General features: G+C 52.9%; 1 protein-coding gene across 2 annotated transcripts; it reads right to left on the minus strand.

Annotated features, from left to right (window-relative positions):
* Window positions 1–621: 621 nt before the first annotated feature.
* On the minus strand, window positions 622–14967 carry ZNF213 (zinc finger protein 213). Of its 2 annotated transcripts, none has more exons than XM_013995737.3 (6): window positions 14800–14967; window positions 4480–4967; window positions 3623–3746; window positions 3324–3388; window positions 3072–3195; window positions 622–2060 (listed from the first exon to the last, which is right to left on the minus strand). In XM_013995737.3, the coding sequence occupies exons 2-6, from the start codon at window positions 4876–4878 to the stop codon at window positions 1402–1404; spliced, it is 1371 nt and encodes a 456-aa protein (XP_013851191.2). In that variant the 5' UTR covers window positions 4879–4967; window positions 14800–14967; the 3' UTR covers window positions 622–1401. The 2 variants fall into 2 exon arrangements, with proteins under 2 accessions (XP_013851191.2, XP_013851190.2); XM_013995736.3 differs by lacking the exon at window positions 14800–14967 and adding an exon at window positions 6206–6473.
* Between the last annotated feature and the right edge of the window lie 1891 nt (window positions 14968–16858).

Genomic DNA, 16858 nt, shown 5'->3' on the forward strand with positions numbered 1-16858 from the left:
CACACACACTGAGGGACAAAAACGCCTCGTCTCCGCCGGCCTCCGCCGCCTCTCAGGTGGCCCTCTGAGGCCACCAGCTGGTGAACTGACAAGGACTGGTGCCCACCAGTTCCACAGGGGCTCAGCAGGGGCCCAGTAGGGGCCCAGCAGGGGAGGGACAAGGGCTGGATAGGGACAATGCTTGGCCCGTTTAGACACTCTCCCTAAGGGATGTGACACAGGGTCCTGCCTGGAGTTCTGAGCCCCTAGGCAGCAAGAGCGTACCACTGCCCTGAGCAGTCACTGTCCCCAAGCCTGTTTCCTCATGTCGCCAAAGGGGGCGGGGGGAAGGAGTGAAGATGCCAAGTCCCAATCAGCTCCCCTACTGTCCTGCTGGTGTGGAGAGGGGTGCCACCAGCTGTCCCCCCTGAGCTGTCCTCGGACCAGACAGCCACTGGCTGACAGGACAAAGGTCATGGCCACACTCAGGGCCCAGGCGACCTGAAGCCAAGAATATGGCTCCACCTGACGGCCATCCAGCATCCAGTGCCACCAGGATCACAGGGCTAGGGGGCCCAGGGGTATGAACTCCAAGTGTCCCAACCCGTCCCCAGAGCAGCCACCTAAAGAACAAGAACAGCCTGGGGGAAGTTCTCATGTTTATTAAACCCTTTTTGCTGCCCTTTTGAGGCCAGCTGGGCCACCTCCTTTGGAGGGCCTGGGGTCTGTCCCTTTGAATGCCCATCGGCATGGAATGTGGCTTCTCAGGAGTCGTGACACAGTGCTAGCGTTAAATACCATGACCCCCACGCCTCCTGCAGAGGGGGGAGCAGCGGGGTGGGGGGGCCTCCTGCGGCCTTGTTCTTGGTCTGCACTGTTGGCCTTCCATCCCTGGAGCCCCCCCCCCAACTCTCCCCGGCCTGGCGGGGTGATGCTCAGGAACTCCCGGGGGCCAGCTGGCTGAGAGCAGAGGCAGATGGCGCCCAGCAGCCAGCGCCTGGAGATGAGAAGTGGTGGGGACCCGGTGGCCCCTGTGGTGGGGCCCAGGACCCAGATCCTCGCAGAGCCCAGCAGCACCCTGAGGCTTAGCCTCCACCACCGAGGGAAGGCACAGCATGGCAGGACGGAAAGCCCGACCCCACAGGGTCCAGCAAGGCTGAGCTCTCGTGTGCCCCAGCCACCTACCGTCTGCTCTAAGAGCACCAGCCAAACGGACCAGGGCTCCAGGAAACCAGAGGGAGGCAAGAAAGACCTGGAGCAGGGGGCATGGCCGGGAGGTCACAGGGGATTCCACGCCTGGAGGCGTTGGCTGGGCCCGGGGGGAGGTGGGTTCCGGGCAGTGGGGGGCTCTGCAGTCCTGTCTGCGCGGCCAGGATGGAGGACTCTGCCCGGTGCGGCCCCAGCTTGGCCGCCCCTCCGGCCTCACCCCACCGGTTGGGCCATCTTGGCGTGCAGGCTCTGGTGGGCGATGAGGTGGGCCCGCTGCTTGAAGCTCTTGTCACACTCGCCACAGCCAAAGGGCCGCTCGCCCGTGTGCACCCGCCGGTGGTCCAGCAGGTAGGAGCGCAGTGAGAAGCTCTTGCCACAGTCACTGCAGCCGAAGGGCTTCTCGCCGGTGTGGATGCGCTGGTGGTCGGCCAGGTAGGCGCTGCGGCTGAAGCTCTTGCCGCACTCGGAGCAGGAGAAGGGCTTCTGGCCTGTGTGCACGCCCTGGTGGCGCACCAGGTCCGAGGAGCTGCGGAAGCTCTTGTCGCACTCCTGGCACTTGTGCGGCTTCTCGCCCGTGTGCGTGCGCTGGTGGCGCGCCAGGTCGGAGCCCCAGCGGAAGCGCTTGCCGCACTGGCCGCAGCTGTGCGGCTTCTCGGCCACCAGGTCCCGCAACTGCCGCCGGCGCGTGGGCGGCCGCCCCCGCCGCGCCCCCGCCGCCCGCCCCCGGGGCGCCCCTGGCCGGGCCTCCCGCTCCCAGGCCTCCGCTGCCTCCGGCCTCCAGGACGCAGCCACGTCGCCAACGGCCTGGCCCGGGATCGCGGTCACCACCTCCTCCAGCTGGGGTCTCTCGCTGGGGCTCTTGAACCCCAAACCTACAAACGGAGAGGAGGCAGCCTCCTGAGCCCCACTCGGTCCTGGGGCCAGAGCTCTGGGCAGGCGCCTGGACGCTCGGGTTCAGACGACCCTGGGCTGCAAGAGACCCCGGCCCCGGCCTCCTCCGCCAGCAAATGGGGACATGACCACAGGGACAGCACTCATAGCCAGCGGCTGGGGGTGTGCTTGCCGTCCACAGGCCTAACCAACCCATGCCTCTGCCAGGCCGGGCTCCACTGCCAACCCTGGCTATTTCCTCTCCCAAACGCAAGGGATTCAGGCCGCCTGTAAGCGACCCAAACGGCCACCATTCATGATCAGAAACAGGAGACACACGGGCTCCGCCACCAGGCCGCCTCTCGCCACATAAGCCCTACCTCGGCCTCAACTCAAAAACAGATGTGGCCGCCCCAGATCCTCGGCTGGCGCTGCACTGTGGGGATTAAATGAGAGGATCCCCAAACCTGCTTAGGAAGGTCCTGGCCTGGACAAGGACCTAGGAGCGTGGCCTCTAGTGAGCAGGGCCCCAGCCCTGGCACACGGCAGGTGGGAGTCAGCACCCCTTTGCCGGGCAGGCTCAAGAGGGCTCACAAGCACCTTTTGCACAAAGTCTCAGCTCTGTCCCTTCGGTGTCCTTTGAGCTCTGTGAGTGCAGGCCCCTCATCTATACACGTGCACACCCTTGCACGCGCAGGGTGTGAGCATCACAGGAGAAGATGCCCCCTCCGTGCTCAGCACAGTGGCATGCGGCTCCCCCGCCTCCATGATAAGACAAGGTCACAGGCAGGGAACAAGGGACACCAGCAGGAAGGGACTCTCCAGGGGCCACAGGGAAAGCTCTCTTGGGAGTCGGCCAAGGAAGGAGCAGGAAGGAAAACCCACACCAGCAGGAACAGCAGAGCTGTGGCCTGCCCAGACCCACCCTCGGCTGCTGGGACTCCAAAGAGGCGACAGCCTTCAGCTCAGAGGAGCCAAGGTGCCCGAGGAGCCCAGCTGGGCCCGCTGCTTACCCGGGGCAACGTTCCGGGAGTTCTCCCTCTTTATGTCCCAGAAGAGATCCCTCTGAGAAGGGTCGAGGGACCCCCACTCCTCCCGGGAGAAATAGAAGGGAATGTCTCCAAAAGTCACCGGTCCCTGGAATGAGGTGAGAAAACCCGGCTCAGGGCTGCCGGGCGCAGGGCTCCCGGGCAGTCGGGGGCAGAGACCAGAAGCGGGCAGCAGTGGGAACGGGATGGGTCGGGCAGGAAAAGGATGGGACTCACCCCAGAGGAAAAGCGGGTGTCCGTCGTCTCTCTGGGCCTCGCCTCTTTAAGAGCAGGTTGCTGGGCTGAAGGAGAAGAATGGAGCCTCAAAGAGGCCAGCCCAGTCCAGGAGTGAGATCTCACACGCCCTCCTTCACGCACACGTGCTCGCGGGCGCACACACACACACACACACGCACGCACGCGCGCGCAGTCACACCTCGCCTTCACAGAGGTTCCCGACCTGCTACCCTTAGGGCAACACGTGGGAAGGAGCCACGCCCCTGCCCAGCAACTCTGCCACCTACAAGCTTACTCACCACCGCGGCCGTGCAGCTCCCAGGGCAAAGGTGGCCGGCTCTGTGCCCCTGCCTTCTGGGGAGGCGCCTTGGCCCGGGATCCCTGGACTGCAGCCTCGCGTTCCGCCTCCTCTGAGGGCACATCCTGCGCAGGAACCACAACATGCTCATCAGCACGGAGCCCAGATGGGGCAGACAGAGTCTAGTCCCTGGGAAGGAGACACAGGACACGCCTCAGGATGCTGGGGTGTGGGGAGGAAGGTCAAGACGGGGCCCCAGGAAAGACCGGATGAGAATGTGGCACCAGGCGGTGCTGTGTGCCCAGGGAGACTCTCCAACAAAGTGTGAGCCTAGAACCAGCCCGCGAGGGCCAGAATCAAAGAGCCGCTTAGCAAGAGGCAGTGTTGCGGGGGGTGGGGGTGGGGGGACTTGCTGTCAAAGGCAGAATCCCCCGCCTTCCCACACATGCGCATCTCCCCAGATGCTAAAGGCCCCACACCCCACAAGACAGCAGGGTTCACGCGGACAGCGCTCCCTTCTCACACCCCCTCTGGTGCTCCCACTATGCGCAGGGAGCCCAGCCTAGAACAGAACACAAACAGACGTTTGCAGAACCTGTGGGGAGCTGCCTTCCCGGAACACGTCTGCTTTGGTTCTGTTGCTGCCCTCCAAGCCCACCCCCAGAGAAACCAGAGTCACCAGGACGATGTCCTTCAGAAGGGCCACACGAGTTGTGCTATGCTGCTGTGGATGCTCCTCTGGCTCTGCCTATGCCCCCGCTCCCCAACCCCTGGAGGACTCAGCACTCTGGAAACGGCCACTTCTCCTCAGTCCAGGTGCCATCCCGGTGCCCCGGATGCAGAAGGGAGGCCCCTCACCTGTGCCCAGGCTTTCACAGGCTGCTTCTGCAGGTTCTCCACTAAGGCAACGGCTTCCTCGCCACTCCCCGGGTGCTGTTCACATACCCAATCCTGGATGCCCACAGGCAGCACACTCAGGAACTGCTCCAGCACCAGCAGCTCCAGGATCTGCTCCTTAGTACGCAGCTCGGGCCGCAGCCAGCGGCAGCAGAGCTCCCAGAGCTGGCTGAAGGCCTCGTGGGGCCCACCGGCATCCCCGTAGCAGAACTGCCGGAAGCGCTGGCGGCAGGCCTCCGAATCCCTGCTGTCCTCTTGCTGGCCAGAGTCCTGCTCCCAGGAGGAATCTTCCACCTTCACAATCAGAAGCCCTTCTCCCTCCCCAGGGGCCTGGTCTTGAGGCTCTGGGGGGGTTGCCATTCTACTGGCCGCCTCAACCTGGGCGCCTGCCCTTCAGTCTCCCAGAGGGATCCCCAGTGGCAGCTGGGGTGGCATCTGGACACGCATTCCTGGGGAAAGAGCAAAACAGAAGACAGGGGGCGGTACCTGAGCAAACCCGAGCCTAGAGGACATCCAAGGACTCCAGGTCCATCCCTCCTGGCCCTGACCCCTTTTCCATGCTCTCTTGGAATGCCCTCTCTGCTCACGTGACTCTCTCTCCTACCAACATAGGGCCAGGGCGCCCTGTCCTCAGCTCCAAAATCCAAAATGCCCAGGCTTTCACCACCTGGCCTGCTGACAAGAGATGAGCATATAATATTCATTTGTCTCACTTAATGTTTGTGTTTTACAGCAAGAATACTAATGTATTTGTTTAGTTAGTAACAATTCCTCATGCCGAACTTCCAATGTATATTTCTGTGGGCATTATTCTTCAATTAAAAAAAAAATTAATGTGTTTGGTTATGGAGGGTTGTCCCAGATTCTGCTGGTGGCATTATACAATATACACACTGTATTATCTTTCTCAGATCTCAAAACCTCTTAATTCCAAAAGATATCTGGCCCCTAAGGTGTTAGTAAAGGGCCCACAGACAATATCCGGAGTCATTTATCAGGGACACATGAACGTTACAGCTAAAAGGTGTGTATTTTGGATTTTTTTTTTCTTTATTTTTGGCTGCACCGCGGCATGCAGAAGTTCCCAGGCCAGGGATCTAACCTGTGCCACAGCAGTGACCCAAAACATTGCAGTGACAACACCAGATCTTTAACCTGCTGCATCACAAGAGAACTTTCCCTTGAGTTTTTCTAAACTGTTTTTTTGTTTCAAAAAAATCATTCTAATAAAAAAAGGGGAGTAGACTTAAACAATACAGACATACATTAAAAAAACAAACAAAAAACCTCTCCCTTCCACACTGCAGCTGTATCCCCATTAACTTCCAACGTCCCAAACTTTCCTCTGTGGATTTACTGGAAACGTATCCATAGAAACGGGGGCGTGGGGGGGGGGAGTGCTCTGTGCTTGTTTTTACATAAATGAGGTCTTACGGAAATACTATTTTGTAATTTGCTTTTCAATCTAACAATGCTTCTTCATTAGCCGCTCTGAGAGATTGCGCGGTACTTGTTTCTTAATCAATACCCGAGTGAGGCATGCGGGTTGTTTCCAATTCTTTCCTACTACACTAAGCACTTCACTTTATTGTCCTTCTCTTCACAACACCTCTGAAAGGTACGCTCTCCATTCTCATCCTTCCGTGACCGAGGAGGAGACTCCGCTCGGAGAGAGCCAGGGACTCACCAGGGTCGCTCGGCCGGACGCAGCAAGCGGGAGCGCGGACTCAGCCGGACCCCCGCGCTCAGTCCAGGCAGCCCTGCCTGTGCGGAGATGAGAAGCGGCGGGGCGGGCAGCGAGCGCGGCGCCCCAGGTTCCGCCACCCCACTTCCCAATAGTGCACGCCCCCTTCGGCCTCGGCCTCCGGACGCTGGCCCCAGCTACCCAGAGCCGCTGTAGACAGCGGAGCCCCGCGGCCCGCGTCTCGGGTCCCGCCCCCAGGACACACACCGCCCACACCCGCCCAGGCGTTCCCGGTTCCGCCGCTAGCTTTCGGCGCCGGAAGTTCGCGCGTGGCTCGCCGGGAAACGACACGGCGCTTGCATTGAGGCAAGCAATACGAACTACAGTCTCCAGAAGGCTGTTCGCCAATTATACCGGCCTTCGGTCTGACCAATGAATGCGGAGAATCCCCGGGGTGACCAATCAGAAGGCAGCGACTCCGTGCGCAACGCCCACGTTCCCAGGCTGGGGTTTGCGTCTAGACTCGCCCTGTCTTCTGCCCTTTGGGCTTTTCGCGTTTCGGTGTTTCTTTTGCCCGTGAAGGGCGAAAAGGGGAAGCCGAGGCTGGCCTGGTGGGCGAAGAAGTCCCATGGCCCAGCTACGATTGGAGCGCCCGCTCCGCCGGAAGGGATGCTTTGGCGCGGACTCTTCCTTCCGCCTCCGGCTCCTTCCTCTCCAGAGTGGGTCGAAGGCTGAGGCAGCCGTGCTCTTCCGCAGTGGGAGACTTATTTATAGCCTTTGCAGTCCGCCACCCACCCCCCGCCCCAGTCTTTGGTCAAGCCTATAGGGGAGTGGGGCTCTCTGGGAAGTGCAGTCCCGTGAGGGGCGCGGTGTTCTCGGTCTCCGAGGTCGGCCAGGGTTTCAGAGCGGACGCAGCAGTCCAGGACGGTGACCTCGAGGAGCCCCAAGCTCTCCTACCAGCAGCTTTGACTGAAGGACGGCGCGGGCCTCCGGGCTGGAGAGAACCTAAAGCAGGAGGGGCCACGTCGGGAAAGCTCTGGGTTCTCCTTCGAATACATTTGGATCTACTACCAACGTTTTCTTACTCCTCTTGGAGGTTTGCGGCTCCAGATCTGTTTCTGAAATAGAAAACCTTTTCTCGTGGTGGCGGTTTGATGATGCAAGTATTGCATTCTCAGTGGAGGGAAGAAAATTAAGAAAGCATGGAAGATTATAGGTAGCCATATCCGTAAGGTTGACTCTGCTCACATGGCACTCAAAGTGGTTTATCCTTAACAGCGCACACACACACACACACACACACACACACACACACACGGGCGCGCGCAGCCATGCCTCTCCCCTACGTTATTTTTCTTCCTTTTATCACTACCCGACATATTTGTATAGTATTTGCCTCCCACTACTCAAGTATAATTTCCATGAGATCAGACTGTTTTCACTGCCCTACTTCCAGTACCTAAAATTTTTAGGCCTCCCGAAACAAGACATATATATCAACAGAATAAGACAGAAGGCCCAGAAATAAACCCACGCCACCTAAGGTCAATCTCTGAGTAAGGAGGAAAGGATACACAATGAAGAAAAGACAGTCTCTTCAACAAGGGGTGGTGGGAAAATTGGACAGCTATTTGTTAATGAAATTAGGACATTCTTTAACACCATGCACAAAAATAAACTCAAAAAAGGAGTTCCCTGGTGGCCTCGCATTGTCACTGCTGTGGCTTGGGTCACTGCTGTGGTACAGATTTGATCCCTGGCCTGGAAACCTCTGCAAAAAGTTTCTGCAAAAAACTTGCCTGGCTTGGAAACTTCTGCAAAAAGTGGCCAAATAAATAAATAAATAAATAAACAAACCAACAACAACTCAAAATGGATTAAAGACCTAAATGTAAGGAGTTTCTTTGTGGCTCAGTGAGCTAAGGATCTGGCATTTTAACTGCAGTGGCTCAGGTTGCTGCTGTGGTGTGAATTTGATCCTTAACCCAGGAACTTCCACATGCCTTGGGCACCCCCCCAAAAAAAAGACCGAAATGTAAGACCAGATACTATAAAACTTCTAGAGGAAAACATAGGCAGAACACTCTGACATAAATCACAGCAATGTCTTTCTGGATCTGTCTCTTAGCATAATGGAAATAAAAATTAACAAATGGAACCTAGTTAAACATAAAAGCTTTTGTACAGAAAAAAAAAAAAAAAAAAAAGCCCATTAAACAAAAAGACAATCTACAGAATGGGAGAAAATATTTGCAAAGGAATTAGTTTCCAAAATATACAAACAGGAGTTCCCGTCATGGCGCAGTGGTTAATGAATGCGACTGGGAAACGAGGTTGCGGGTTCGATCCCTGGCCTTGCTCAGTGGGTTAAGGATCCGGCGTTGCTGTGAGCTGTGGTGTAAGTCGCAGACGCGGCTTGGATCCTGTGTTGCTGTGGCTCTGGCGTAGGCCTGGCTCCTAGCCTGGGAACCTCCATATGCCATGGGAGCGGCCCTAGAAGAGGCAAAAAGACAAAAAAAAAAAAAGTTAAAAAGAAATATATGTATGAACAACTCATACAGCTCAATATAAAAAAAAAAACCCTGAGAAACCCAACCAAAAAACGGGCAGAATAACTAAATAGACATTTCTCCAAAGAAAACATACGGATGGCCAAAAGACACATGAAAAAATGTGAATTATTTTCCACTGCTAATTATGAGAGAAATGCAAATCAAAACTACCAATGAAGTATCACCTTAGACCAGTCAGAATGGCCATCAGCAAAAAGTCTAGAAAAATAAATGCTCAAGAGGGTGTGAAGAAAAAGGAATCCTTCTACACTGTTGGTGGGAATGTAAGTCGGCTAAACCAGTAGGGAGGTTCCTTAAAAAATAAAAATAGAACTACCATGTGAACCTGCAATCCCACTCCTGGGCACATACCTGGAGAAAACCGTAATTTGAAAAGATACATGCCACCCTATGTTCATTGAAGCACTTCTTACAACAGCCAAGACATAGAAGCAACATAAGTGTGCACTGACAGATGAATGGATAAAGATGTGATACACACACACACACACACACACACAGGAATATTACTCAGCCATAAGAAAAGAATGAAATGCTGCCATTTGCAGAAACATAGGTGGACCTAGAGATTATCATACGAAGTGAAGTAAGCCAGACAAAGACAAATATATTACTTAGCGGAATCTTAAAAAAATCCAAATGAATTTATTTACAACACAGACATAGACTCACAGACAAGAACACAAACTTATGGTTACCAAAGGGGAAAGGTGGGAGAGGGATAAATTAGGAGATTGGAATTAATATATACACACTCCTCTATATAAAATAGATTACTAGAGAGTTCCAGTTGTGGCTCAGCAGAAACGAATCCAACTAGTATCCATGAGGATGGGGGTTTGATCCCTGGCCTTGCTCTGTGGGTTAAGGATCTGGCATTGCCGTGGGGTAGGTTGCAGACATGGCTTGGATCCTGAGTTGCTGTGGCTGTGGTGTAGGCTGGCGGCTACAGCTCCAATTAGACTCCTAGCCTGGGAACTTCCACATGCCACGGGTGTGGCCCTAAAAAGCAAACAAGAAAAAATTAGATCATTAATAAGGACCTACTGTAAGAATAGGAATTGATAATCAATAATTTGTAATAACCTATAAGGGAAAAGGATCAGTTTTATATAATATAACTGAATCAACTGTGTTGTACACCTAAAAGTAACATAACATTGGAACTCAACTATACCTCAAAAAAAAGTGGGTTTTTTTTGTCCTTTTAGGGCCTCGCCAGCGGCATATGGAGGTTCCCAGGCTAGGGGTCGAATTGGAGCTGTAGCCACCAGCCTATGCCAGAGACACAACAACTCGGGATCCGAGCCGCATCTGTGGCCTACGCCACAACTCACGGCAACATCGGATCCTTAACCCACTGAGCGAGGCCAGGGATGGAATACAATCTCAAGGTTCCTAGTCGGATTTGTTAACCACTGAGCCACAACGGGAACTCCTAAAAATGTATTATTTTAAGTTGGTAAATATATGTATACACACATATACTGCCTGTCACAATATTCATTGAATAACCGAAAGGTTAAAATATTCCTTCTAAGTCCATTCCTTCAGAAATAAGCACTGTTAACATTTTTGTCTGTTCTTACAGTTCTACATATATGAATATTTCAAAGAGAAATCTGGAATCATTCTACATAAGCGATGTGTTGTTGGTTCAAAAGTCTATCGAATGTAGGTTTCCAAATCATCATTCATAAATGAAATCCATTGTTTTACACGCTTCATAGTGGTCCACAGCATAGACGTTTAAAGTCCCTTCCTCTTGGACATTTAGATGTTTGCAGATCTGTTCTTTTTTCTGTCTTTCTTTTCTTTTTCCTGTCTTTCTTTCTTTTTTTCCTTTTTTTCCTTCCTGCTGCATATGGAAGTTCCTGGGCCAGGAGCTGAATCCAAGCCACAGCTGAGCTATTACAGGATCCTTAACCCACTGGGCCAGGCTGGAGATTGAACTCACACCTCCACAGCGACCTGAACTACTACAGTCGGATTCTTACCCCTTGGCGCCACAGGAGGAGCTCCCGTGTGCAAACCTTGAATATACACCTTCCTGCATTTGCTTGAACAACTTGCTGGGAGGGATGAGCTCAGACTGTTCTATCAAGACGGCGGAAGTAGATGCTTCTGGGCTCCCTCTCCTCCCGCTACTGGCCCCAGCCGAAAACTGCACAAGGAAGAAGGAACTTGAACCTTCTTATTTACCAGTGTAGCCTTCCAGCGCCCTCTACTGACAGAGACTAACATCTGCAAAGGAGAAAAGTCGGGGGTCTGGCTCCATCATCCCAAAGCAGAACCAAAAGGATGTACTGGGGGCTGAGAGAGAATAAATTATTAACTGGCACATCAACCATATATTCTATTGGGCATATATATTTCCCAGCCTCTCCTGCATTTAAGTATGGCCAGGTAATTCAATTGAAGGCGAGATGGGAGCAGACACGCTATACACATCTTACTGGAAGCGATGGGTCATGCCTTCCTATTCTCTTTTCCCCAACTGCCAGCAGCAATTTGGACATAGCGGCCTGGGCCATGCAGATGACAGAAACACCTGGCTGTCACGGACCCAGAGGTGTCAAAGCAACAAAATGGAAGGTGCCTGGATTCTTGATGATTGTGGAGCCACCAAACTAGTCCTCTTATGGTGACATAAGAGAGCAATAGATACCCTGTTTAAGCTGCTGTTAGTTTGGGACTCTTTTTCAACCAGAATATATACTTTAACTAGCACCACTGCCTACTAAGTTTATTCATTAAAAATAAAAGTAGAGAAAAGCTTTTGCACAGCAAAGGAAACCAAAAAGAAAACAAAAAGACAACTTTCAGAAGGGGAGCAAATAGTTTCAAATGATGCAACCAACAAGGGCTTAATCTCTAGAATATATAAACAATTTATACAACTCAACAGCAAAAAAGCCAATCAATCAATGGAAAAATGGGCAAAAGACCTGAATAGACATTTCTCCAAAGAAGATATACAGATGGCCAGCAAACACATGAAAAAATGCTCAACATCGTTGATTATAAGAGAAATGCAAATCAAAACTACCATGAGATACCACCTCACACCAGTCAGAATGGCCATCATTAATAAATCCACAAATAACAAGTGCTGGAGGGGCTGTGGAGAAAAGGGAACCCTCATGCACTGTTGGTGAGAATGTAAGCTGGTATAGCCACTATGGAGAACAGTTTGGAGATACCTTAGAAATCTATACATAGAACTTCCATATGACCCCGCAATCCCACTCTTGGGCATCTATCCGGACAAAACTCTACTTAAAAGAGACACATGCACCCGCATGTTTGTTGCAGCACTATTCACAATAGACAGGACATGGAAACAACCCAAATGTCCATCGACAGATGATTGGATTAGGAAGATGTGGTATATATATAATACACAATGGAATACTACTCAGCCATAAAAAAGGATGACATAATGCCATTTGCAGCAACATGGATGGAACCAGAGACTCTCATACTGAGTGAAATGAGCCAGAAAGACAAAGACAAATACCATCATATGATATCACTTATAACTGGAATCTAACATCCAGCACAAATGAACATCTCCTCAGAAGAGAAAATCATGGACTTGGAGAAGAGACGTGTGGCTGCCTGATGGGAGGGGGAGGGAGTGGGAGGGATCAGGAGCTTGGGCTTATCAGACACAACTTAGAATAGATTTACAAGGAGATCCTGCTGAGTAGCACTGAGAACTTTGTCTAGATACTCATGTTGCAACAGAACAAAGGGTGGGGAAAAAAATGTAATTGTAATGTATACATGTAAGGATAACTTGATCCCCTTGCTGTACAGTGGGAAAATAAAAAATATATATAAAATAAATACTGAAAAAAAAATAAAATAAAATAAAAGTAGAGGAGGTTCCCATTGTGGTACAGCAGAAAGGAATCTGACTAGAAACCATGAGGTTGCAGGTTCGATCCCTGGCCTCTCTCAGTGGGTTAAGGATCTGGCATTGCCATGAGCTGTGGTGTAGGTTGTAGACGCCGTGGTGTAGGATCTGGCATTACCATGAGCTGTGGTGTAAGGATCTGGTGTTGCTGTGGCTCTGGCGTAGGCCAGCAGCTGTAGCTCTGATTGGACCCCTAGTCTGGGAACCTCCATATGATGCTGGTGCAGCTCTAAAAAGACAAAAGACAAAAAAAAAAAAAAAAAAAAAAAAGTAGAAAAAAATACAAAATTATTTTTATAATTTTTCCTATGGGATAGTGGACATTCAGAATTGCTATGTCTCCTTGACTAAATTTGGAAAAGTTTTATTTTTCTAGGAAATCATCCCTTTCATCAATAATTTCAGATTAACATAAATTTGTACATAATATCCCATTTGATGAAAATCTGAAAATCAGCACAAAGGGGACTTCTCTTGTGGTGCAGCAGGTTAAGAGTCCAGCGTTGTCACTGCAGTGGCATGGGTTGCTGCTGTAGTGCAGGCTGAATCCCTGGCCTGGGAAATTCCATATGCTGAGGGCAAAACAAACAAACAACCACAACAAAATCAGCACAAATGGTTAAATCCTACTCCTTGTTTTGAGGTGGTGAGATGGCACTTTAATGGCAGTGGAACCACAGGCTAGGAGGCTGGATCCCTGCTGAATTTGTGGATTAGGACTGCCATACTAGTCCTGCCACGCTAGTCCTGCCACAGGCTACCTCCAGCCCACCTCCAGATGTTATCTGGAGAAATACACTGCTGTCTTAAGATCTTGTTATCTTGGGTCTCTGTTATTTGTAACTGAACTGATTCCATTCATAGATTCATACCTCATAGGATTGTTATAATGATTAAATAAATGAGAGAATGAAAGTAGATCACTTCGCCCAGTATCAACTCTTTTTTTTTTTTTCCTTGCTTTTTAGGGCTGCACCTGAGGCATATGGAGGTTCCCAGGCTGCTGGCCTGCACCACAGCCACAGCATCAGATCCGAGCCTCATCCCTGACCTACACCACAGCTCACCACAATGTCAGATCCTTAACCCACTGAGCGAGGCCAAGGATCAAGCCCGAAATCTCATGGTTCTTAGTCAGATTCCTTTCCACTGCACTATGACAGGAACGCCAGTACCAACTCTTAATGCAAGTAAATGCTCAGTCAGGAACTGTTAGTCCCAGGGAATCATGCCTCGCCAGGAACCTGTCAGATGGGCATGCCCACGGGAGCAGAGATACAGGAGAGGCTGCAAGAGTTAAGACCCCCAGGAATCCTTGCCATTTTCCTCTCAAGGAGCCCAGCTTGTTCTAGTCAGTGGCCTGTTGGATTGTATGAATCTTCATGGATAGCCTGGAGCTTTGTTAGTTGAGAACAGAGAAAAACCAGAGTTTGCCCTAGGAGTTGAGAATGCTGCCTCTGCAACCCAGGCAGGAAGACTGCCCGACCACAGGTCACAGGATGGCCAAGGAGCAGGGACAGGGGGCAGGCTGGACCACCTTCAAAACCTCCGGTTCTCCACCCTCCACAGGACACCAGGGAGAAAACTCAGGCCAGAGCCCCTCACAAGTCTCAGGCCTCTAGCCTACCCTCCCGCCTGCCCCTCCATCCCACCACCGGGGTCATTTCAGCTCCTGGACCGCCAACCTCTTCGTCATGACAGGGACTTTATTCATTCTGTTCCCCTTGCTGGGAAGGTTCTACCCTGAAATCCTTCCCGTCATTCAAGTCTCAGCGTTCCGTCCTTGGACAATCAATTCCTAACATTCTCCACTGCTTCCCCCGTCTGTCACCACTTTAAATTAATGTGTCATTTACGTCCGCCTCCCTCACTGGAGCTCAACCCATGAGGGCATGGATCTTGTCAGATTTTTCATCGCTTATCCCTCAATATCTAGCAAAAGACCTGGAACGCAGGCATTTATATTGAAAAATGAATGAGTGAAGGCGGTGAAGCGTCTATTTAACGTTTCCTCGCCTTTACTACCCGGCCCGCCCCGCACTGACTGCCTCAGTTCCTCCCGCTCCCCGCAAAAGATCCCAGGTCTCCTTCCAGGCCGTTACCGCCTCCGCGTGGGCTCTCGCAGGCAGCACCGGGCGGGCCCGCAAGGTGCCGGAGCGCCAGCAGGAGGTGCAGGGGCCAGGACTCCGGCGCGGCGGACCCTGGGCGTCACGACCAAGCCCAGACGCGGCCCTCGCGTTCGAGCGCCGCGGGTTTCTTCCGGGCGCAACAGGTCTTCCGCCGCGCGCGAGGCCGGAAGTGGCTCTGGCCTCGGCGCTCGCCTTCTCCCCGCTGCCTCTCTAGGAAGGCAGGAGGGTCGCTGTCTCGGTGGTGGGCCCGGGGCCCGCTCTGAAGACTCGGGGGCTGACGACTCAGCAGGTAGGCCGGCCCGCGTTGTTGGTTCTTTCCGCAGCGCCCGGAAAAGGAAGGGAAAAGGCAAAGTTTGGAAGCCCAGAGCGTCGAGGAGTTGCCAGGCAACCGTGGCGGGGGTGGGGGGGAACGGAGCCGAGGACAAACGCCAGTTATGATTGGCCCGTTTTGGGGGCGCCCACCCTCTTGCTCCTCCCAGGGCACTGACTGGCAGGTGGCATAGTGGGAGGGGTGAGATCGTCCGGAATCTGTCATCCTGGCTGTGAGGCGAGCCTCGGCGAGTCTGCAGACCTCGCCACCCTGCGGGGTCACACGAGCTCGGGAGGAGCTTCCCAGGCTAGAGCAGAGCTGAATCAGTCCACGTCTCCGGCCCGGGGAAGGCAGCGCGCCTTCAGCCAGGACCTGGGCCGACCACACAGGGATGCGGTCGGCAGTCCCAAGGGACTATTTCCACCACCGCCCCCTTCCCCTCCCTCTACTAGTCCAGAAGGCGCAGGTGCGCAGGTCAATCGCAAGGAATCAGGTCGCGCGTGTTCTTCAGAAGCTATAAGGTGTGAGCAGGAGCCAGGAAGGAGTAGGCCACCTCTGAGCCTCTTCGCCAGCTCCCCAGAGACGGCCAAAACCCTTCTCTGCCTCCCCACCCTACCCCCGCCCAGCCTGCTACCCGTCAGTGATGCTTCATCACCCACCGAATCATGAACACCATTCAGCCTGACAGCCCAGGCCCTTCCAAGATGCTGGAGCTGCCTCCTCAGTCTTAGCTGCTGTTGTCCACTCTTAAAACGCTCTGGCCTGGAATTCCCATCATGCCTCAGCGGATAACGAGCACGACTAGTATCCATGAGGACGCAGGTTCAATCCCTGACCTCACTCATTGGGTTAAGGATCTGGAGTTGATGCGGGCTGTGATGTAAGTCGCAAATGTGACTTGGATCCAGAGTTGCTGCGCCTATGGCGTAAGCCAGCAGCTGTAGCTCTGATTCAGCTCCTAGCCTGGGAACTTCCACCTGCCGCAGGCAGCCCTAAAAAGACAAAAAACAAACAAACAAAAAAAGGCTCTAGACAGGGTCTATTCCATCCTCTGGATGGATCTCTAAGAAATGGAAGATGCATGGGGCCCTTGGAATCCCTTTGCACTGTGCTATGAAAAGGGGATGCCGTTTCCCACTGGATACTGTGCTGAGCTCCTCAGAGCGAAGTCTTTAACGACCCCGGCCCCCCGGAGCTCACTAGACAGCCCTCTGCGGGATTCAAGGCCTGAGTGATTCCTGGCATCCAGCTGATGTGGCCCATGGCCCAAGGAGCTGAAATTAAGGCAATACCCACTGTGCAAATGAATACTCTGTGCTAAGCCCCACCAAGTCATGGTAGCACCTTCCCACCTGTTTCCCTCCATCAGATAACAAGCTCCTGGGAGCAATCCTTATGTGACGAGAGCCCCTCAGTCCCTCACACTGAACCCAGCAGAGAAACACTATTTCTGGCTGAGTGACCAGTGACCAGTGCCGTGACGACACGCTGAAGGGAGGAAACTGCTTTTTCTCACCTCTTCGAGAAAGAACCATCCAGTCAATCCACTCCTGCCAGCAGCCCAACCCTAGACACCACTGAGTCCTGCCTGGGCCCCCACTAGTCAGCACCTCCCTGGCGTCCAGCTGATTTCCCTCTCAAACTCCAGCTGAGTGCAACACCCCTGAAGGTCAAGTCTACTGTCTGTCAGTTCTAATTTTTTAGTTCTGTTTTGGCCAGGCC

Source organism: Sus scrofa, chromosome 3 (genome assembly GCF_054392235.1).
Source record: "Sus scrofa isolate SSC_HxYL_T2T_F1_AM1 chromosome 3, Sscrofa_HxYL_maternal_Yorkshire_Landrace_v2.0, whole genome shotgun sequence".
Lineage (NCBI taxonomy): Eukaryota > Metazoa > Chordata > Mammalia > Artiodactyla > Suidae > Sus > Sus scrofa.

Excerpts from the sequence above, each read along its gene's own strand:
- ZNF213 (XM_013995737.3), bottom strand. The coding sequence starts at position 4,878 with ATGGCAACCCCCCCAGAGCCTCAAGACCAGGCCCCTGGGGAGGGAGAA. Across the intron at positions 3,747-4,479 it reads CTGTGAAAGCCTGGGCACAG|GATGTGCCCTCAGAGGAGGC; the intron begins GTGAGGGGCCTC and ends GTTCCTGCGCAG. Across the intron at positions 3,389-3,622 it reads GGAGCTGCACGGCCGCGGTG|CCCAGCAACCTGCTCTTAAA; the intron begins GTGAGTAAGCTT and ends CTTCTCCTTCAG.